Source organism: Misgurnus anguillicaudatus, chromosome 5, assembly GCF_027580225.2.
Source record: "Misgurnus anguillicaudatus chromosome 5, ASM2758022v2, whole genome shotgun sequence".
Classification (NCBI taxonomy): Eukaryota; Metazoa; Chordata; class Actinopteri; order Cypriniformes; family Cobitidae; genus Misgurnus; species Misgurnus anguillicaudatus.
This window is the reverse complement of record NC_073341.2, coordinates 40702095-40725732: the sequence shown is the minus strand read 5'-3', so window position 1 is coordinate 40725732 and position 23638 is coordinate 40702095. Positions and strand designations below refer to the sequence as shown.

Sequence of the window (23638 nt, the reverse complement as noted above, 5' to 3'; positions counted from 1 at the left end):
AAAAGTTTTTTTTTTTAAACACAACACTGTCCCAGTGCTGAACGGCTCTCCACACGTTTGTAAATTCTTTATGTCCTGTTTATTAATAATATAAAGTATTTTTACTTATGCAAACCACATTTGTAAATGATTCTTATAAAAACCTTTTTGAGATTACAGTGATCATGCATCATACTTTATCCGTTTATTTTAATAATTACTCAATGACTGAAATAAAACTTTTAAAGAGAACCAAAGCTTTAACCACACAAATAATCATTATTATGAATAAAACACATTTTTTAAACATCAATCTTAAACTGGTGGTCTTCTTCCTCTACAGTTTTATGACGCTAATGCAACTGATCTTAAAAGGGGATGGGAGATGAGACTCTCATTGGTTTATTGCACGTTACGCCCCAAACACACCCATCACTCATTATGATAATAGGAGCAACCATTTTAGACTGCACCAGGTACATAAACCCTTTATCCCGTCGTTAAACTAGCAAAAATGGATTTGGACACACCCTTAGTGCACTTGCACCGTGTGCTTTAGACAATGCACTTAGATTATTAAAATAGGGCCCAATAAAAGCATGCCTGAACTCTACTGTAAGGTTTGATGTATACATTAAGATACATACACCTGTAAACCTTTGACATGATCAGAGAGTCAGATGTGTAATACTATGACACGTTCTTCATTTGTTTTTCAGCTCTCTTCTATAGATCAGGACAAACAGAGTCGCTTGCTAAAAGAGAGCTGAATATTAAACAGCTCTGCATCGCCTGCTGTCTTTGTCAAATGAAATAAATGTGGATTAGCATACTAGCCTGAGGCTTGGGCCAATCTGACAGCGGCGCTCCCGGTTGCCAGATCTCCAATCGGAAAATGAGTTTGATTGTAATTAAGCCGCATGTAGACGGAAAGAGTTCTTGGAAACGCACCTTGTGTATTCCTGTCATTACAGTATCGTTTTTTTTTTGCCATAAAATCCTTACAGAATACTACTGTGGTGTTACTACGATACATTAATGCTATTAGATGGTAACATGTGGATGGAGATGCATCTTTGTATTAGATAAAGCATTTAGGACGATACACCTACAAATAAAGATAATTTTAGATGTTTACTGACTATTTAGAGCTTTGGGATCGTTAGATGAGCACTTAATGTACTTATTTTTATGAAAACCTCAATTTTGACCAAAGTCGACATTTATACTTTCTTTTGCCTGCAGCTCAAAATTACACTAATTTTTTCACCACAGATCACAAATGATTTTCTCTTTCAAGTTCAGTGTATTGAGTTTCTTCATGTGTCTCTGGAGTAAACCTGCTGCTGATAAACTCAATGACAACAAAACTGAATCAGATCTTCTGACTGGAGCTCAGTCCTACTGTTAGTATTATGCTACGTTCACACCAGCCGCGGTAAAGGCGTCAAGCGCGAGTGATTTCAATGTTAAGTCAATGTAAAGACGCGTTGACGCGCGTCTGGAGGTCTCGGGCATGAATGAGGCGTTTAGCGCAGCGCGGTAGATGCGATTCCACCTCATTCGCGTGTCTAGTTTGCGCGAATGTCACGAATTGAGCGTTACGTTGAGAAACACTGAATCTGAATTTTGGCGGAAAAACGTGCCTCGTTAACCAATCAGGAGCTTGCTCTAGTAGTGACGTGATTACAGGAAGCGAGTCCTAGAAGCCCCTCCCATGACGCGAATTTCCACGTGAATGTCTCGAATTACTAGAATTTTGCGTGCGGCTTTCATGCACGGATGAAGCGAGTACACTCAAAATGTTCAACTACGCGCGGTAGATGCGAATTTGACGCCTCAAACTCGTCTGGTGTGAACTCACAGTTAGACTGACATCATCTTCACACTTTCTCAACTCTTCTTCACTCATTTTTGTGTTTTTAGCATCTATGATCACAGAGACGGGCAGAAGATCGTGTCTCAAGCTGAAAGTTTTCGTAAGACCACCGAGTAAGTACAGCATATTGTTTATCTTTCCTCCACACATTGTATTGTGTATCACACACTGTAATGGCTTCTGTCTGTGATGTCATAAGCTTTCCTTTGATTGGCAGGTGGGTTGGGCTGCTGAATTCTCACTAACATGATTGGCTTACGGTATCTTTATTTTTATTTCTCCTGTTTTTGTAGATGGCTGTGAGAAAACCATAGGCGTTCATGACCGCGTTTTTGTCGATAATGAGAAAGTAGACAATGCTTTAGAACCAAGAGGTCAGTATGGCACTAAATCACCTTTGCTTTGTTCGGTTGTGTATCCGTTCCTCTCTCTCTCATTTCTCTAAACACATACGCATGTTTAATGGACCTTTCTGCCTGTGGCTTCTCTGATACCTCACATCACTGAGACTGACTTTTATTTATGCATGAAGTTCACAGCATATTAATAATGCATTATGTTGAAATGGCTGAAGGCTGTCTGTCAACATCTCGGCCGCGTGCAAAACCAATGAAGTGAGCGGAAAAAAGCCACGTGACCTTTGTGTGAGCCAAGAGCTTAGTCAATCCGTGTCTTTAACATCTTCCAGCTGAATTTATTTTACACACTGACTGTATGAATATATGCATGCATGCACGCTGCCCGCATTTACCGTTAAGCTCCAAAACTTGGATAAACACCTGATTTTTGGGCCAAATTAGCATTGGGGTTTTCAAGGTGTTTCATTTAATAATGCCAAGTTTATTTTGGCTTCTACATTTTTTAAATCTGTTACAATGCATCACACTTTACATATCGACAAAGTTTATTGTTACAACAAAACTATTTGTTATGATAAACATCATAAAAACACTCATTTGTGTGGACCACACATACACAATATTGTCTTTATCATGAGTTTGTCTGGTTGCTGTTGTGTCATTGTGAAATCATTGATTTATTCGTGTAGATACCTGAATGTTTCTGTCCTGCTAAGCATCTTTATCTTTCTCTTTATCATCACACCTGTCCTGATGATAACCACCATAACGCTGTATGCATGCCAATAAACCCAGAGCAACACACAGATGTCTCTTTATACACAATGAATATTCGCTTTTACCCAAAGTGACCCACAGTGTTTGATCAGCATGTGCATTGATCTGTGAATTCAAGCCGTGACTTTTGCGTTGTTCACGCGATGCTCCACTAACTGAGCTACAGGAACACCAGATATTAAAAGGTCATTTCGATCTTTCTTTATTTCTAGACGACACCAGTCACGAGGCAGAACCGTCCCGGAGCGATGTGTCCGGTACCGGTCGGCCTCTTGCGCCCGCACGGCCCCTGCTGGCTCTTCTGCTGCTCTGTGTCTCTGTGTTGTTCACCTTATAGCCCCTCACCTGACCCCCAAACAGCCCCGGGTCCGAGCACGAGCGAGTCGGCGCTGGGGAGTCGAGAGGGCTTTGAGATTTACCAGGAACACTTCAATTACGCTTTTATTTTGATTTCCAAATAGTTAAGAGGTCTTTGATTAAGAAAAGTTGATTAGTGGTGCGGAGAAGAAACGCAGATCGCCTTTTTAACCAATCGACTGTGACGCCAAATCACGTTTTGACAGCCGGTCACAGGGGATTGGCCGGCTGGGAGGAGCGGGTGGAGTTTTTGACTCCGTCGGGAGCGAGTCGCTCTTTTTGTCAGCAATTAGCGCAAGTGTTACAAATGCCGGAGAGAATAGTTTCTCGTGATGGTTTATAGGTTGGTAGTACAGACGCTAATATAAAACCTGTACTGTAAGTGTGTTCACTGGCTCAGATCTCTGATGTTAGAAGTAAATATACAAAGACTTCTTGCCTTTATGTCTGCCTTCCCTTAACAAACTGCAGAATTCAGCTGGAGTCTGTTCAGCATCTCGCCTTACCACTGCGATCCTTCACAAGAGAAGACGGCGTTTTTCTCCTCTTTCTGTTACGTAATTTAATTATGAATTTGGAAGGAGGTTCAATTTGTTCTCTACTTCAATTTAAGGGACACCACTAAAACAATGATTTTGTATTTTGTAAGATAGACTTACTGCAACATAAATATCTATATTTTTCCTATGACCTTTTATGATATGAGATCGGATCATGGAAATTCTTTTCTTCTCATGACTCTGTTAGGAACCAAATATCAAAAGGGGCTCCACATTTACATGGGTGGGACGAATCTGAATAAGCCTTATACTAATATCCCTAAAAGTGCTTCAGATTTAGCATTTCAAGAGGGGAAATAAGATGTAGTTTGAGTTTTTTATTTCAGTACTACATGTGTTTGTTCTTTGTACAGATAGCTGTTTATCGGATCAATTCTGACACAACACACAATACATCAGCACTTCAGCCTTACAAATAAACGGAAACTGTTATTAACATGTCTAGATCATATTTCAGCCCAAAATAACAAAGAAAATGATGTTTTGCTTAAAGGTGCAGTGTGTAGATTTAGGCATCTAGTGGTGAGGTTGAGAATTGCAACCAGTTCACAGCCCACACCTCCCGCATAGAGAAGCTACGGTAGCCACTATAGGACAAACATGTCATCGTCTGAGACAACAGTAATTAAACACATGACTGTGAAACGTGAAAATGGTGACTTCCATGAAAGGGGACCCACGGTATATGTAGATAGAAACGGCTCAGTCTAAAGTAATAAAAACACAAAGGTTCATTGTGTAAGATCTTTATACACCACTTAAAGAATAGTTATGCATATTATATTGCATTTCTGTCAATAGATCCTCCTAAAATCTACACACTGCACTTTTAAAGAAAATTATGCCTGATTTTAAGATCATTTGGTAATGCGTAATGACTTCATTTCATGAGAATTTACTCATATTCATGAAAATAAACACAAATAAAAAACATTTGTACACTGTAAAACATTGCTGTAGTTATGCAGCTGTTTGCCAGTAACTTACCGTAGATTTAAACCGCACCTATTCCATCGCTAAAAACAATGTTATTTTGTAAACTGTTGTCTACAATCTGTGTGTTTGTTGTAGATTTTAGTTGGAAACGATAACTCCAGTCATTGTTTACTTTGGGATTTGTAACTTTTGTATATCGTTAACATGAACTAATACACACTTACACACCAAAGGAAATGTAAAATCGTGAATCTGATCATATGTGCTCTTTAAATGTATTTTATTTACTAGCAACAGTTTGTTCAAGGTTAAACGAGCGTTGAACATTAGCGTTTTTATCTTTACAGAATAAAACTAAAATGACAGCCTCGTGCAAAGCATTCTGGGAACCAGAAATCCTCATCAATCTTTTTCTGTTTTTCCTTCAGATTTTGTTTCCCAGAATGCTTTGCATGAGGCTGATATTTTATAGTTTTGTTCTGTAAAGATAGAGACTTGTTCATGTTTAATGCTCATTTAACTTTGAACAAACTGTAAATAACATCAATTTCAATCTACAGTAAGTTACTGTAAACAGCTGCAGTATTACTGTCATTTCTACAGACATCTTTTACAGTCTAACATAAATGTAAAATACTTTCTCATAACCCATCTGAAAATGCAGAGAGAAACTAGAAGCCATTACAGAGTTAGAATGAACCAAACTCTTGATGTCATAAAATAGGCTTCATTTTTTAATGCAAACTGTAAGTTCGTTGTGGGATCCTGTTTGAATAAGATTCATCAGAAAAGACTTAAACAAGATAATTGTGTATGATGGTTGACCTTACACACCTGATGACAGACACACATTCAGAGCTTTACAGATATTTCTGCTTTTAAAATATCAAATGAAAGAGTCTGATGAAATAGACGTCTGTCACCTTGAAGTCAAAAATCATGAAAGAAAGAAAGAAAGAGCGAGAGAGGTTAAGTAGCAAGTATTCATAACATTAAACAATACTGTAAATGTTTTAACTGGATGGTGTTTCATGTTTATTTTAGTGATTTAAACAGCAGGACTGGAGGAAATACACCACATGTGCTGCGTTTCATAGTTTACTGTAAAAGCTATGAAAGAAACTTTTGAAAAATCAGCTTCAGTAGTATTTCTATCATTTGTACTTTAGATTATTACCATGATTACCACGCTTTCTACACACTTTGAACTGGGAAACAAGAATCATCTTAATACATGGATACTGTGTATCCTTAGGTTGTCAGAAGTATAACATTATAGTGTTAGAATAACTATTTGTTTGTTTTTTTGTACCTTTCTGAAGGACAAGGAAATATAGACACGTCATTATTAATTATTATTATTATTCAACATCACTGTTATGTGAGATCGCGTTAAATGTTCGGATCTAAATGTGTTGTACATAATGTTTGATATTGAGGTATTAATTTGATTCATGTCTTTTCTAAAAAAAGTGAAAAATAAGATAACATTTTGGGAGATGAGTTCATTCATATGATAAACAACATTTCTACAGCCATTAGGAGGTCACCTGTTATGATGTGTTGAGTCAATAGAAAAGCCTCAATGATACAGAATAACATTACATCAATCTCGGGCAAACTTTTTTCGTCTCCATGTGGATCAGAAGATGAATGACAGTTTTAAGCGTGCGGTGGTTTTACAGGAGTGTCTTTCTGTGGACTGTTTTTTTTTTTTTGGCATGTGCATGGACTTGATAATGTATAACATGTTAAATAAAGTGTTCATTTGACAGTTTTCACCTCTTTTTTTCTCCACATGTTTGTGAAAGTTTGTTAAGCCCACTGAAATAAGACATCACAGGAGTGAGTTGTTGTTTTGCACTTTTTGAAGGGTTTTGAGGCTAACAGCATCTTTATGTTTTACTACAAAAGGTTCTAGATTTGATCTTTTATTTGTCTTGTTTTAAGAATCTGTTCACAGTCTTCAACAGTGTGTCTTTGTTCAAGCAAAATTCAGAATTTAAGATTCAACTCTTTTTTTTATCTGTCTGTGCATTTCAACTGAATTGGCCACAATCCCAACAGAACACTGAAGAGAAATTTACTAAATCCAACAATCACATAAAATGTAATTAAATTAAATTGACATAATTATTAGTTTCTTTATTTTGTATATTTATGGTTGTTGTGGCACAGATATATTTTTTACCATGACAGTTAACAGAAAACTAAATTGACAAATGTGAATCGAGTGTGATCGAGTACATTTATCTATAACATATGCACTAATATCTGGGAAAAATATCCAATAGTCTGCATATTGTGTATGATGATGTTTATATTAAAAACTGCACTTTTACAACAAAGTTTATTTAAAATAAATTCCCTCTTTCTACACTTAAAATCATCTGATAATCTTGTTTTTTTTACTTCAAATGAGGATGATTGACAGTTTCTGAATTCTGAATGATGCTAAATGATGATGATGTGGTTTATTTCTGTCTGAAATCCTCTCTGTCATGTCTCATATTCAGTAACGATGTGTAAAGAAAGCAAACTGTTAAAGTCCGCTGGAGAATCCGTATGTGTGTGTGTGTGTGTGTGTGTGTGTGTGTGTGTGTGTGTGTGTGTGTGTGTGTGTGTGTGTGTGTGTGTGTGTGTGTGTGTGTGTGTGTGTGTGTGTTGAGTCAGATCTCGTACGTCTCTTTAATAACACACTGCTTTGATTTTCTCTTTTACATCTCTGGGTGCTGTACTGTACTTGCTTTCCCCAACTGTACAAACAGGAACAAACTTTTAAAAAAAGAAAATGGAAAAAATCTAAGGTCTGTATTTGTATATACACACGTGTCTGAGCAACTATAAATAATAATAATAAAGAATAAACATTGCCTGACTGTTTTATTGTGTTTCCTGTTTGCTTTTTACTCAAAACAGCACACAGAATAAATAACATACAGTAATACTATACACTGTAACAAAATCTTTGCTGCCTTAAATTTTTTACTTTTATCTACCTTGACAATAGATGACATGCTACAACTAGTGTTGCGTAAGTTACTCGAAAAAGTAATGATGAATTACTAGTTACTAATGACATCTTCAATCATGCAATTAGATTACTGTACAAATGACTCTCTACAACAAGTACTTAAATACTTAATACTAACTACTTTCTAAATCCTATTTAGTCAATGGATACAAAGATCGGCTTGAAACGGCTGGAATAATCATAAAAAATACAATTATTACATAAACAATTATTAAAATACATAAACAATTATTCTTGTTTTACTTTTTCACTTTTAGTATAGTTAACTAACTATTAACTAATTTTGCTTTAATATACTACTGCTTATTAATACTTTTCAAAGTAGTTGTTAAGTTTAAGTTTTGATAGGGATTAAAGATGTAGAATAAAGTTTTGCAGAATCAGGCATTAAAGGCGGAGTCCATGATGTTTGAAAGCCAATGTTGATATTTGAAATCACCTAAACAAACACGCCCCTACCCCAATAGAATCTGGACCTTCTGTTGATAGACCCGCCCCACACATACGCAACCCGGCATTTGATTTGATTTGATTGGCTACAAGTGTGTTTTGGTAGTCGGCCCGTCTCCTTTCCCAACGCGTTTTTCAAACATCGTGGACTCCGCCTTTAATATGTGCTTTATGGGGCGGTTAGGTATAGACTAGTCCTAGACTTAAACACTTTTAAGAGCTCTCCAAACTGAAAACAACTTCTTGCACTGACATATCTTAAAATACATCATTGCCCTTTGTTTTACCTCAAAATGCAAACAGGTAATGTTTTTAGTAAGGCTTGTTTGTTAAAACTAGTTATATTTCCTTATTAAGCTAAGGCCTAGTCCTGGATTAAGCTAATCCTGGTCCAGGAAACCGCCCCTATAAGTACTTATAAACAAGCAATATCTCATATTAATGCTAATAACCAACAAATTAATAGTGAGAATTGTAAACTAAACAAGTGTGTTGCCATTATTCTTATTAACTATTTAAAGTGAGAAGGATACATAAAAAACATGCATTTAAACCTACAACTTTAAATATTGATTTTAAATCCACTATTGTATTATATATAACAGTCCATACACAGGATTTATTTCAATTACATCCGAAGTTAATGACTGGAAAAACAAGAGTAATCCCTTCCTTTTAATTAAATGACAGTAACTACACTGGCCACAGCTTTTTTATAAGTTACAGTATAATAACTCATCTCTAGTCAGGAAACATAATAGTAAATTAAAATTTATGTAAATCTAAGTTGATTAAACAAATAATTTAAAGCAGCAAATAATTTTAGATTTAGATTTAACTCGTTTACATTGCCAAGCAAACACAGTGTCTAATAAGGAAAAACTTTTTTGTTAATTTTGTAAGTGCAAATTGTCAAAGAACTTAAAAATGTAGTAAGCATGATGGTAAAAATAAACACTGAGCTTCAAAATATCAACATGATTGGCTAGCAAGGAAGTGTTTTAAATGACACTCGTCTGTGTTAAATAAACATCGAATGTTATTTTGTTAGTTTACTCTTGTAGTATTTGATGTTGACTAGATTCTTTCAGACTGTATGATGGCGGCTTTATCTCTGTTTTCTTCATTGTTTCGTGCCTCTTTTGTTGCACTAAAGAAGTTTGTACACAAAGTCTGAAATTTTCGTCCATATTCACAAACTAAAATATAAATATCTTCACATTGTGCTATTCACGTTTATAAACTGACTCCGAAATGTTCATCCATCAAAAAAATCTGATTAAATTGCTTTAATTTTCAGCATTTTTCGCATCCGTAGCAAACATTTTCAGAGGTGTTTTGACAATTCAGAGTCACTGTACAAGCCAATGCCAAAATCCACAACAGCGTCTGACAAGTTGATTCACTTCGTCTCGCAGTTCAAAGCACTGTATGACAAACAAAGAGTGGAATACAGAGAGACAGATTGTGGAAAACAGGATGACAGGTACTGATTACAAAACAAAAGATTATACAGTATTGTGCTCAAGTTACCTAAACAATAACTTGTTGCTAACATCATTCATGCATATAAAAACTCTATTTAGATTGTTTTATAATGGATGAATCAAAACGCATTAGTCTTAAAGTTCATTATATATGCATGGCAAATAAAAATTAACCCTTATAAAAATGAACTATAGTTTTACTACAGTTTAAACCATGGCTACACTAAAAATGGCTGGGTTACTTTTGACCCATAATGGGAAAACATTGGACAGAACACTGCTGGGTTAAAATTGACCCAATGCTGGGTTGTTTTAACACAAGTGCTAGGTTATTATACCCCATGGTTGCATAACAACAACCCAACATTGGGTCATTTTTGTAAACCAGCATTTTTGAAAACCATAGTTGAACCTTGGTTACTGTAGTAAAACCATACACCAACGAAACATGCAACACGTGTTACACTTTTACACAAAAAACATGGTTAATTTTCATAAGGGAATTGCTTGAGCAGGAATTATCCATAGTCAAAATGCATCCATTAAAAATGAATTGTTTACGAAGTTACAAAGAATCCTATCCATTAATTGGCAGTGGTGCCGCCAAAGTGGGCACAAACCAAAACAAACTAACACTAAGCAATGAGTGTTTTTTTATAATGCAATGTAATGTGATTTTGACAACCGACATACGATATGTGCAACAAAAGCGTCTCCATGATTGGCTCATTTCCAAAAAAATCGTCCCCTACACCCTTCATTCCTTCAAATCTCTCACTGCGGAAGGTAAACCTGTCAACCCTTTAGTGTGCAAGGTTTCTGTTTGTGACAAATATTTTGGATGACGAATAAAAAAAAACAGCATACAAAAATGTTGGGACTTCAGAGTGCAAAGAACTGAAATGTTTGACTTTGTGTTTCTTTAGCTGAGAGAAAAGATCTCTGCTCTTTTATGAAGGATCACATGAAGTCTTTGAATATTTCTCAGTACATCAGTGCAGTTAATACTGTTTATTTCGTCAATTAATATTTAGTTTTACCATGAAAACCAGAAGTAAAATAAGTTACAAACATATTAAAGAGCAGAATACTTTATATGAGATATAATATATATAATAATAGTATATATTTGCTTTATACCACGGGTCTGTTGTATGCTGCATTCTGATTGGCTGAGAAATGTTTTATGGGTGTTGATTATTTTTCTGTGAACCGCACACCTAACTTGTCAAATGTCTTAAAAATAGCCACCAGAGCAATGTTTGTGATAACCGTGGTATAAGCAGAATAATTGACTCCGGTCCTTTGAATTATTTGAAAATAATTGAAAATAATCCGCTTTGCGTCGTGCCGCATTACCACCTAGTGTGCATTATTTTCTTATAATTCAATGGCCCGTCATCTATTATTGCTTACGTAATCAAAATTTGACATTTGGATTCAGACAATCTTGCTGTTATAAAGTCTGTCTTATACAGCTGTACATTTGTCCATTTTTTTTTTTTAGATATCCAGAGTGAATAATGCATCTGCTATCAGCTTCACATATGTACGGCATTATAAAGATAAATGTTGATGATCTTTTGTCCATTTGTGAAGATGAACAGGGTTAAACTGGTTAGTGTGGACGGATGACATCATTAGATGTGCGTTCGTGCCCTCGGAGACTCTCGGACCGCGGGTCATAAATTTGACTGTAATGATTTTGTCATTTCATTTAAACAATAACTCTCCAGCAGCATACAGTTTTATTTGACTGTTGATTTATGCCTTTAATACTTTGATGGCAAAAATAGTTTAACTCCACACCGTAATGATTCAGAGAATGAAATATTGGCACAATTCATTTTCCTTTTCAGATTGAATGAGTTTATTTGATAATGTTATCCATCAGCAGTATGTAGATTAAAAGTGCAGTATGAGACCGACGGCAGATCTCTCTGAGTGCAATGTGTTGTACAGTTGACAGTTTCTGATAAATAAATGTTTCTTGAATTATTCATGAACTTTAATCATACTGTATGGAAAAATCAAAGACGGCTTCTCTGAAACCGTACAGTAAAAAATAAGTTACTGTCTAAATCATCTACTGTATTTTCTTCTGCATCTTTATTCACTTATTATTGCATTTACATGTATGCATTTGGCAGATGTTTCTATTGATCTTTATTTATCAAGTCTCATGCAAACAAAATCAGACCAATTTAAACCAACAACTATTTGTTTTTCTCAAAACTATAGCATTAAAGTTTGTTGAGAATATATGTGTGCTAGCAAGTGAAACAGTATGCATACTACAACAAATACAATTGCAGTATATTATTATTATGAAAACATAAGCCTATGAGAAATGTTAAGACCAAAAACTAAACGCATGGACAGTGAAAGCAGTTGATCAGATGAGAGTCAAACCAGCCGTCAGCTTTCATGATCAACATCACGTCTGACAGAGAACTTCAACAAATTCACTGCAGATGTACAGACATAAATATCTTGCCCAAATCAAGTACATGCAAGGAAGTACAAGTTGTTTAACTTTGCATTATCTGTATTTGAGTGACCATTAACCATCCAAACTAAATAAATGCATCTTTGACATCGTTGACATTGTTCGATTTTGGTCTTTTTCACTTCAATCCCCCTGATGCTACATGAATGTTTATCTACGATTGATCTGGAGAAGGTTCAAAGTTCAAAAGGCCATAAATGAGGCCGGCGGTGAGACGGAGACGGTGGTATCCTGAGCTTTCACATGGCAAATATTACATGAGCTCGCCGCAATGGAATGAGGTTTTAAATTTCATCATTCAGGATACAGGCGAGCTTTCCGTGGCACAGGCTTTAGAAACTAATTTGAGATAAAAGAAGAACACAGCACAATAATGTGTGACTAAGCCGTCTAAACTCCTGGAATCGCTGAGGCGCATGCTAAACGCTTCGGAAGATTACTGGAGATTACATAACGCTCACAAACGCTATTTGCTTTACCTTTTCAAAGCGCAACTGAACCTCAAAGACTTTTATCAAGCATATAATCATATCATGGCATCAAACCAGATTTCACTTGAAGCTCTCCACCCAGACTTGCGCTCATATTTGTGTCTGGCATGGACGCATAGATTTCAGCATTGATAGAAATCAGATCTTAAAAAATAATTGCAGGACTGCTAGAGCCTGTTTGTAAAAATCCTCTGCTGTACCATCCGTGAGATTGAAACGCTTTGAGGATTTGAAAGAAACTGTAAGGAGACTCAAGGAGATTATTTACTGTTTCAATTTACTCGTGCAATACTGGCAGGACGAACATCCAAAAATTCATGTGCATTAAAATATCTGAACAACTGTTCACACTGTAAAAAGTGAAAGTTGGATCTACCTAAAAAATTACTTCAATTGGTAACACTTTTAATCAATTTACTTTTAGGGAATTTTTTATTTTATTATTGCATTCACTTAAAGTGACAGATTATAAATTGAAAATATTCATTTTTACCGAGCCCCTAAGGTGACATTGGAGTAAAAAAATCTAAAGTTTAGTTTCATGTGCTCATGTGATAGTTTCACGTGCGCACACGAAACTAAACTTTATTTAATTCTGCTCCATGTCCCCTTAGGGGCTCCGTACATTTTTAGGTGTTACCAACTAAAGTAATTTTTTAAGTTAATCCAACTTTTATTTTTGCATACAACACAAGGGAAACATAATCATGCTGAATAAAATGTATGTGTAATATGCATTTCATTTTTACCGATCCCTAAGATGACATTGGAGTAAAAAAATTTACAGTTTAGTTTCATGTGCTCACGTGAAACTTTCATGTGCAGGTGCAGATTTTTTCAAAGTTTAGTTTCACATGCGGCACGATAATTTCAACTATTCAACTAAACTCTAGATCATTTTTTTCTCCATGTCCCCTTAGGGGCTCCGTACATTTTAATAATCATTTTAATTGTTGAATTCTTTCATTGAGAACATTTAGCTTCTAATTGAATTTTTTTTATGCAGGCCCACAAAATTATGGAAACATGCAATATACTGTACAGTAGTGGCATGCAAAAGTTTGGGCACCCCTGGTCAAAATTTCTGTTAAAGTGAACAGTTAAGAAAGTAAAACATGAAATTATCCCCAAAAGGCATAAAGTTAAACATGTAACACTCTTTTGCAATATTTTAAGCAATATCAGTGTATCATTTTTGTTTTTACAATTTTATGAATGAAAAAGGGGAAAGCAGCACCCTGCAAAAGAATGGGAACCCCAGGTGACTTCAGCTCTCAGATAACTTTGATCAAGGTATCAAACTTTAATTTTAGGGTCACAGTTTGATCACAGTCATTGTAGGAATGGTGCCAGGTAATGGAAATTTTAAACACCATCTATAAAAAAAGCTAACGTTGAATAGAGGATGGCTTCTACAATTGGATAATGATCCTAACACTAATGATCCTCCAAATCTAAAATGGACTACAGTACCTCAAGAGTAACAAGTTCAAGGTTTTGCCATGGCCCTCACAGACTCCTGACATAAACATCATTGAAAATCTGTGGAGAGACCTCAGATGAGCAGTACACGCAAGACAGCCCAAGAATCTCACAGAACTGGAAGACTTTTGCAAGGAAGAGCGGGCGAAAATCCCTTTAACAAAAACTGAAAAACTCTTGGCTGGCTACAAAAAGTGTTTACAAGCTGTTATATTTGCCAAAGGTGCTACTACTAGGTAATAACTACAGTACAGTATACCAGGTGATCTTTTAAAAATGTAAAAGATGAATAAAATGATTTGTTTAAAATATAAAGCGAAAGTGTCACCTGTAACTTTATGTCTTTTGGGGATCATTTCATCTTCCACATTTTGCATGCCATATCTTGGCATTAGTTAAAGAGTTTTACACCTAAAAACTATCTTGGTGACCCAGGTGAAAAATGCACGCTAAAAGACACTTGATTTAAGTATACTTGATTGTACTACTTTCAAACACTAATTGTTTGTACTTAACATAAAAAAGTCTTTAGTACTTCTTAAGATAAACTTTTAAGTAGTCAACTGTGCTATTTTAAGACACCATTTATTTCACTAAAAGTCAGTTGAAGTATTAGGTATTTAGTATATTTTTTCAAGTGCACTAACAGAGAACTATACTTTTAATTATATAAAGTATGTTTGTACTACAAATGTACCTGCTGGTATTTACATTAAGTATAGTGTCAGTATACTTTCTTTATACTTGCATGGGAAGATGATGCCATTCATTATAGATAGACCACATCCACTAACAAAACCCTTAAAATCATCACCTTTAGCAGTAAACATTGCATTTATAAAGCCTGTAACTGTTCCTTAATCCTTCAGCAGTGAGTGATGAATATAGTACACGTCTGTCTGTAATAACATCAGGTCTGTTTGCTTTGGGTCTCAATCATAGTGCCAGCGAAGAGCCCGAAACAACCACTGCCAACTCAGACTATTCTGATATACATACAAGTAGTGACTTTTATCATAGCCCATTCGGCAGAGATTGTGGTCTGTCTGTCCTGGTTGTTGGCGAATGACAGAAGGATTTTTCATCAAGTATTTAAGCATATGTTTCTGAATAAAGTGTGTCTGAAATAACGAAGTACAGACTCCATATGCATTACATAGAATTTTACATAGAAGATTGTTCGATAAACAACAAACAAAAGCCTTAGTGTTTCATCATCATCATTATTTTACAGTAATGATCTTTTTCCATTAGTATTTTGGATTTCTTTCAACCTGTAGTATTTCTACATTGAATTGTTATGGAAGTATTCCTGTATAGTTTGGTGGTAGAGATTGCGCTGGCAGTGCAAAACGTCATGGGTTTAGATCCAAGGAAAACACATACTGATGAAAATGTATACCTTGTACTGCACTGCAAGTCGCTGTGGATAAAAGCGTTTGCCAAATGCAGAAATGCAAATACAATTGTTCATGTTAGTTTATATATATTGCAAGTGATTGAGTTTCTGATTCAGTGTTTGTGAATCAGAGACTGTATGTGAAATGAAATGATTGTGTTTGTGTAGTTGCCATGACAATAACCAGAGCAGGATGACAAAACCCAATGGCACGAGATCAAGGACTCGAAGGACGAGCCGCTTCATCGGACACAAAAGAGCACAAAGCCAAAAAAAGAGGAAAAATGAAGAACATTTGTGTGCACCCCCATCTTCCATTAGCTCATGAGACTTCAGCCCACATGAATGACACTGAAGTCCTGTTGTCATGACAGTCATAGCTCGTGTTTGATGCTTTTAGAGTCCTAATGAAATGGAATGTGTGTGATTCTCTCTTCCACATAAACGTGAAGGACAGAAAAGCATTTCTGTGCGTCCTGAAGCTTCTAATGTCTATCAGGGTTTATTATTTTAGGAGCAGGTGAAGCACTGGATGTGAACTTGTAAGCGTCTCCTCGCTGAGTGCTCGCTAATGAATTCTGGAGTGTTTTTAAATAGTTTCTCTCTTTTCGCCTCTTTATAACTGTGGAGGGCAGAGAAAAGCTTTCAATCCTCTTCACGCCGCTGTCAGAGGTCCGTCTGATAACTAGCGTACAATCAATGCTAATGAAAATCTGCAGTAATAATCTTTCTTCGAATCCCGAAAGGTTAAATGCACAGAGCCGGGCGTTTAATGGGGAGCATTTTTTCATGTAAAGCATCTGCTTACACAAACCCTTTAACCCTAAACATTACATTTTAAAGTCAATCTCAATGACATGAATGATACATTATCTGAAGAGAACACAACTGTTAGTTTTCTCAGAACTGAAGAGGATTAAACTAAATCTCACAGTCTTATAGTTTGTTTTTTATGTTATGGAATGCACAGCATAGTTTATTTGACTCGTACGTGTACCCCTTCAATGCGTCTGCATGTATTTTGACATCATGCACTTAGGTTGGCATGACGAACAAACACATATTTTGACATAATGAGCCACACACATGACGGGATAAATACAAGGTTTGCATCGTGCGTCTTTGAAAAAGAAGTCACCGGCCCCACCAGTGTCCTTAACTGCTGTACATGTACAAAAACATTCACTTAATTCAATGGCTATAAAAATGTATCAGATGAATTTTTTTACACAAATCTGTTAATCAACCTCAGTACTAATCAAAACTACAAATCTTCACACAAAAAAATGTTAACCCTTTAATTGCAAAGTCCATAAGTGGTGTCACTGATTTGCGGAAAACACACACACAAAATCACAGATTTTCAATATAAAAAGTGATTGTAAACTGTATTTTTTAAAACCTTTTTCACAGTCTTGGGCATGTCTAAGATTGGTAAAAACATTGGCTTTGAAGCATTTTTAGTTTTTGTGCAGCATCAGATTTTATTTTTTTCTCCCTCATTTATTGTTAGTGGCTGTTTTTGCCCCATTGACTTTCATTATAACCACATGTTTTGATTGCAGAGCTATGACACCTTTTTATCGTGCATTTTTGAATGTTGGTGTTTTTTCCTTTTGCTGAGTGGTCAAATTTGTCATTTTTACTGTTGATCACCATGTGGCACTATTAACCCTTTACTAGCCCTGTGCATAAACAAAGCTTAATGTCTGGCTTGTATGTTGTGTTTTATGGAGTATAACTCCATAATAAAAGCATATTTGTGTGTTAAAATCATGGAATTTTTGTGAAGATTTGGTAGTTTTGTTTAGTACTGAGGTTGATTAACAGATTTATGAAAACAAATTGGAAAAAATAATCATCTGATATAACAGCCGTTGAATTTAGTGGATGTTTTCATCCACTAACAACACGAAAGGGTAGTAAATTTGCCCACGTTATATCGTTGAGTTTTTGAAAAATTTCAAAGCATTTTTTAAAATATAGGGGAGACCGGGGCTGGTTGTCTCACGGGTTGGTTGTCACACTGCTTATTCCAGACACACTACATGGCACTGTGGTACAATTTTGATATCAATTTGTTAGCCTTTAATAGCTTACTCAATTGCACTTGAAATTTTGCTGAGCAGACACAAAACATTGAGGTTAGGAGACAATTTTTTATTTTTATGGGTCAGAGTAAATTTTCATGTTGGTGTTGTTTTTGTGTTGAGATCTTGTAGGATATTAGTCATTCAAAAACAAAACACTCATTAAAAAGCTAAAAGTAGTAGCTTTATTTTGAGTCATCTTTTAGCGATCAAGTTAAAGCCGTGTGGCAGCTAGCTTATCATGTTTGTCAAGAAGTCAGTTGGGAATTGTTGTCACACAGCTTTCGGGGTTGGTTGTCACATAAGAATATTGGACACGTAGACCTTTTAAGACTGTTTGTCTGTTTGTTTGTTTTTGTTTGCTGTTAAAATAAAATAAAGCATGAAATAAAGAGGTTTTAACACTAAAAATTATTTCATTTTATTTCTCAACACAGTAGACAATAGGCTTTATGCCCAGCTGCACTACTTCCTGAACTTCAGCCAGCTTCTTGTTTCCTGTCTGCCATTATTGGACAAACTGAGTAATTCAGGTGTGCCTGACCTCAGTAGTCACAACAACAATAATCAGATCAGTTTGTCCAATAATGGCAGACAGGAAACAAGGAGCTGGCTGAAGTTCATAGTGCAGCTGGGCATAAAGCCTGTTCAAGTAACTGATCACCCACTTTAATCCCATTGTTTAAACATAAGGGGCATTAATAACAACTATCATAGGGGTGGTATTCATATTAAAACTTATTTGCAGTTTCTAGCTTAAAAAACAAAAAAAGTTACACGTTATCTTTTCAGATCCCAATTTATCACTGAAATCATATTGAACTCTATAGGGACAACCAACCCCATACCCCGTGATGGGGTTGGTTGTCACATTGTGTCAGAGTGTCTTTGATGGTTAATTACTTCCTGTTACAATACATTCGAAAAGTAAAACGTATACACATTTAAAGCCAAGACTCCAAAGTTTCATTTCATGTAGGAATTATTGCTGAAAGATTTTTTGAAGATGAGCAATTCATGCATGAGTAAAAATTGTGACAACCAACCCCGGTCTCCCCTATGTAAATATAAGATTTGTCACCAACAATCATTCAATTTGCTAAAACAGAGAGAAAGTTGTTGCCAAATTAAGAGTAAAAAACCCTCTAATGGATGAAAACATCCCCAACAACACACTGTAAAAAAATTCAGTAGAAATTGCAGCTGGGTTGCCGGTAACTTACAGTACGGTAGATTTAAAATTATGTTTTTTACTGGCAACATTTTGTTCAAAGTTAAATGAACTTTAAACATTTACAAGTCTTTGTCTTTACAAAGTAAAACTAAAAAAACAGCATCATGAAAAACTTTCTGGAAAACAAAATCTGAAGCAAAAAACAGAAAAAGGTTGATGATGATTTCTGGTTCCCAGAATGCTTTGCATGAGGCTGTTATTGTATAGTTTTATTCTGTAAAGGTAAAGACTTGTTAATATTTAAAATTTATTTAACTTTGAACAAACTCTTGCCAGTAAATAACATAAATGTAAATTTACGGTAAATTACCGGCAACCCAGCTGCATTGTAATTTCTACTGATTTTTTTTACAGTAAGGGTTAAAATAAAGTTGATACCAGTGTAGAGAGGAGAAAAGAGGACTGAATCTGTTTATCTCTTTATTGTCTGTTTATAATCTAGCAGTTATATTCTGGATCAGCTGTGATGGGTGGAGAGATGTCTGGAGATGCCTACAGTATTACAACAGTCAAAATGACATAAATGCATGAATAAGTGTCTCCAGATCTTTAAAAAAGCATTGCATTTTGATTTGTTTTTCAACATTTAAATCAAAAACAATTCTAAGATTTTGTGGACATCAATCTAAACCTTAGTAGAGCATTGAGGACAAACATAACTGTGTCAGTTTAGCTCTTATTAAGATGGATGATACTGTATATTAAAACCATTGGAAAACCAATGTCAGACAGGGCCATTGATACAAACCTCCACCTAGTAAAAGAAAGACCAGTAAGTCTTAGAGAATTAAAAACACAGGAACAGTGGCGAGGCCAGACATTTTAAAATGAGTGGACCTCAGTAAAATAGGGTGGACCTAAATGCCTACTCTCAATATACATCATTTTACAAGTTTTTAAACAGATTACATTACGTTTTTGGAGTCATGAATTGAACATTGATATTTTCAGATCAGAAAAAAGGAAAATAAAATAAGAACAAATCAGGAAATATAAAAGCAAATGAAAAAGAAAAGTTCAGTGTTACAAATAAAGTATACTGTCTAACATTAGTATTTAGGAACAAAAATCAAATCTAATGAATTATAACACTGTCTTCCTCATTCTATCAATTAAATATAATGAATCTTTTTAAAGCTTCAGAAGTGAATTTCTCTTTGTCCTCTATTGTTTGATTGACATAATGAAACAAACATAAGCAGATGTCCGTCTTATTAAGATTGAATAAGCACAGATCCAAATACTGACACACATCTGATTTCTTTCTAAACTGTTTGCGTTCACTTTATGACATAACTGACTGTTTTTATGAGAATACTTGCCAAGACTCGAGTATTCCAGATAATTTTGCATTTATGTGTCTTGTCAAGCGCATAGAGATTCTGTGTTTGCGTGCTTTTTGAAGCGCGCATCTCCGTGCGTGCGCGTCCATTTGAGTATGTGTGTGCATCTGCGCACAGAAAACAGATCACTTAAACATCTTCTTGCAATCAAATTGTTTAAAATCGCTTAAATGTTAACATCTGCAAGGTTTAGAAACACATGCAAATGATAAACGTTCTATATAAATAGGTATTAATTTCAGAATGATGTGTATTTGAGCGATTATTATTATGAGAGAGATTATTATCATTTATGCATGATTTCTTTTGCTTTTCCACAAAAATATTTTGTGTCTCTTCTGACTGGGTGTGCCAGCCGTCAATCTGAGCGGGTCAGTGCCACCCTGGCCTTTATGTAGCCTCACACTGCGCTGAACTACTAGAATACAACATCATCAAAGGGTGATTTGTCAAAATCTTAATTGAAATTTTGTCATGAATGTTATGTTCTGTTAAAATTGGTTAAAGTTGTTCAAATATCATTTCGGAGGATTGTGGACAAAAACAGCAATGTGGAAGTAGGTGTAGGTTTGTGTGTTTGTGCTTCTATTGGATTAAACACACATTCTAGTTTCACCCGTCACAACATGGGTCAACTTCAAAAGAAACCTGATGCTGTGAGGGGAAAGAGCTCTGGGGCAGAAGATACAAGAATATAAAATGATAAAGAAGAAAACCTTAAAAAAACTAAAGGACACACAGAATGAAGGAATACAAATGCCAACAAATTTTCTTCATGAGCGCTGGCGAACAAAAAAAAAAAGGTTTATGGTAACACCATGCACTGTTAAAAATGTCTGTAGTATTACTGTCAGCTGTTTGCGAGTAACTTATTGTAGATTTAATTACTGGCAACAGTTTAAAGTTAAATGAGCATTAAACATGAACAAGTCTTTATCTTTACAGAATAAAACTATAAAATAACAGCTTCATGCAAAGCATTCTGGGAACCAAAATTTGAAAAAAAGAAAAAGAAAAAGAGGATTTCTAGTTCCCAGAATGCTTTGCATGAGGCTGTTATTTTATAGTTTTATTCTGTAAAGACAGCAAATAACATGCATTTAAATAAGTTACTGTCAAACAGTTGCATAACTACAGCAATATTTTTTAAGAGTGTGACTTTATTTATAGGTGCTGTGTGTATTTTTTGCATATCAAAACACGTAAAATAACATTCATCTGTTCAAGTTTAATATTGAGATGAACTATAAGTCTATAATGAATCTGTCTGAGTATTTAGGGAAACTCATTTGAATGATCATTAGAATTTAATAAGAGTTCTGGCTGTCACTTTTTAAATGAAAGTCTGATGTCATGTAAACGTTTGTCTTCCAGCTGTGGAGTTTAGTTTTCATGAGGTCTGCATGTATTTAAGCACTAAACTAAAGAATGAGCTAATGCTAAAATAAAGTCATGCCTGGAGACAGAAAGTGAACATAATAATCAAATGTTTGATCAGGAGTAAACACCTGCGGTATGTAAAGCACCTCAATGCTCTGAGGACTCACACACTTTTAACTCATGCAATAATATGATGGAAATATAATAATTGAGAAAAATGAACAACATTTACAATCAAAGATGGATAAAATGCATACTGAAGTCACTTTGGACAAAAGCATCAATCTAAATCATCAGAATCTCCATGACACACCCGTTTCTCTCTGAGCCCAAACCGCAGGCCTTTGCCAAATAACAAGAGCTATACAAGGTGAAGCATCAGATTTCTCCCAGTGGCTGGTGTGGTTAGTAAGGCGGTTTATTATCTTTAATGAGTAACATATTTAAACAATTAGGCTCTTATGTGCCATACGCTGAGAAACATGACGTGGGTGGTGAGTTTAGAAACTCTGAGCGTGTGGTTGTTAGATGTCAAACACACTCTTTCCTTAACCAGAATGTCATTGCCAGATTTTTTACGCAGTTTGATATCATACATGGAATGCAATTTGGCATCAACAGAAAATTTGCACAAGTTTACAAGAGCTATACCAGGCAACGGTATCTATAGACGGTTTCAGCACACTGTAAACAAATGATTTGCTGCCTTAATTTTTTTAGTATAAACAACTCGATTTTTCAAGTCATTTTAACTTTCAACTATTCATCTGGACTAGATGAGTTGTTATGATTTATAAAATATAGTTAACTTAATTTTATAAGTTGTAACTCATCTCTTGTCAATATAAATAGTAGTAAGTCGAAATGACTGAGTTGATTAAACTTGAAAATTTAAGTGCAACAACAACATAAACAAACAGCTTTTGTAAACGCAACTTCCCGCAGACGTCCACATACACTGTAAAATAATCCAGCATGAAGTTAAAACAACTTCAATCAATTCAACTTACTATTTTAAGTTTTGGCTTGTGAAAAGTCGACAACTTATAAAATCAAATTGTTTAATAAAAATATATGATGATTTGACAAAAATGCTGCATCTTTTTTACACTGTAGACGTAGTAGTTCATTAGTTTATTTCTGATAACAAGATAAATAAATGACAAGTAAATTAGCTGTGTTCATATATCATATCTAACTTACATTTCTGAGCTAAATTAATGTGCAATGTTAACTACAGGTCCTTGAATTCTTGCCTGACGGCCAAACCTCTTGTGATGCGTGCCCATCATTTCCCCTCGTCTTTAGGAAACCAAAACATTTAATTTTTGCCAAGGTATTTGTTTCAGAGATCAGTTTGTTCACTAGCCAGACTGATAAATAAATACAGACCAGAAGTTCACTTCGGTTCAGACATGTAACCATTTCAACACGTATAAAGTTATTTAACTCTTGGTTACCATAAAAGTTCTCATATTTTAAGGATGATGATAAACATTTTTATTGTGACTCGATTGAAACTATTTTCTTAGCATGCAATAATCTAACTGTTGAAACAACTTAACTGGTTATCTATTGGCAGGAGCAAACCTTAGGATGATAAAATATTTTAGATGGAAAAAGAAACTGCTCACCACATTTCTTATATAATAGTTTTCCAATCACAGCATCACTTCAGCATTAATATCTTCTACTTCTTCATGAAGCTAAACACAAACTCTTATAAATGTCAAGATAACAGAATAATAAACATTATGAAGTCCCTGCCTTTTCTCATCTTTCTAAAAATGATATCAAACACACCCTAAACTTATTAAGTCCAATGCAAAGCGTGCTGGGAACTGAAAATCCAAAACAGAAATGGCTTAAGCAAATAGATCAAACAGATTGAA

General features: G+C 35.1%; 1 protein-coding gene across 2 annotated transcripts in view; it reads left to right on the top strand.

The window, feature by feature from the left end:
• The window catches only part of efna5b (ephrin-A5b), an 89231-nt gene extending 81511 nt beyond the window's left edge, over window positions 1-7720 (top strand). The window contains exons 3-5 of one of the 2 annotated variants that reach the window (XM_055167383.2): window positions 1906-1971; window positions 2152-2232; window positions 3207-7720. In XM_055167383.2, coding sequence (XP_055023358.2) covers window positions 1906-1971; window positions 2152-2232; window positions 3207-3331 — 272 coding nt within the window. In that variant the 3' untranslated portion in view covers window positions 3332-7720. The remainder of the gene's footprint in view (window positions 1-1905; window positions 1972-2151; window positions 2233-3206) is intronic. The other variant, XM_055167384.2, reaches the window with a different exon arrangement.
• Window positions 7721-23638: the final 15918 nt, after the last annotated feature.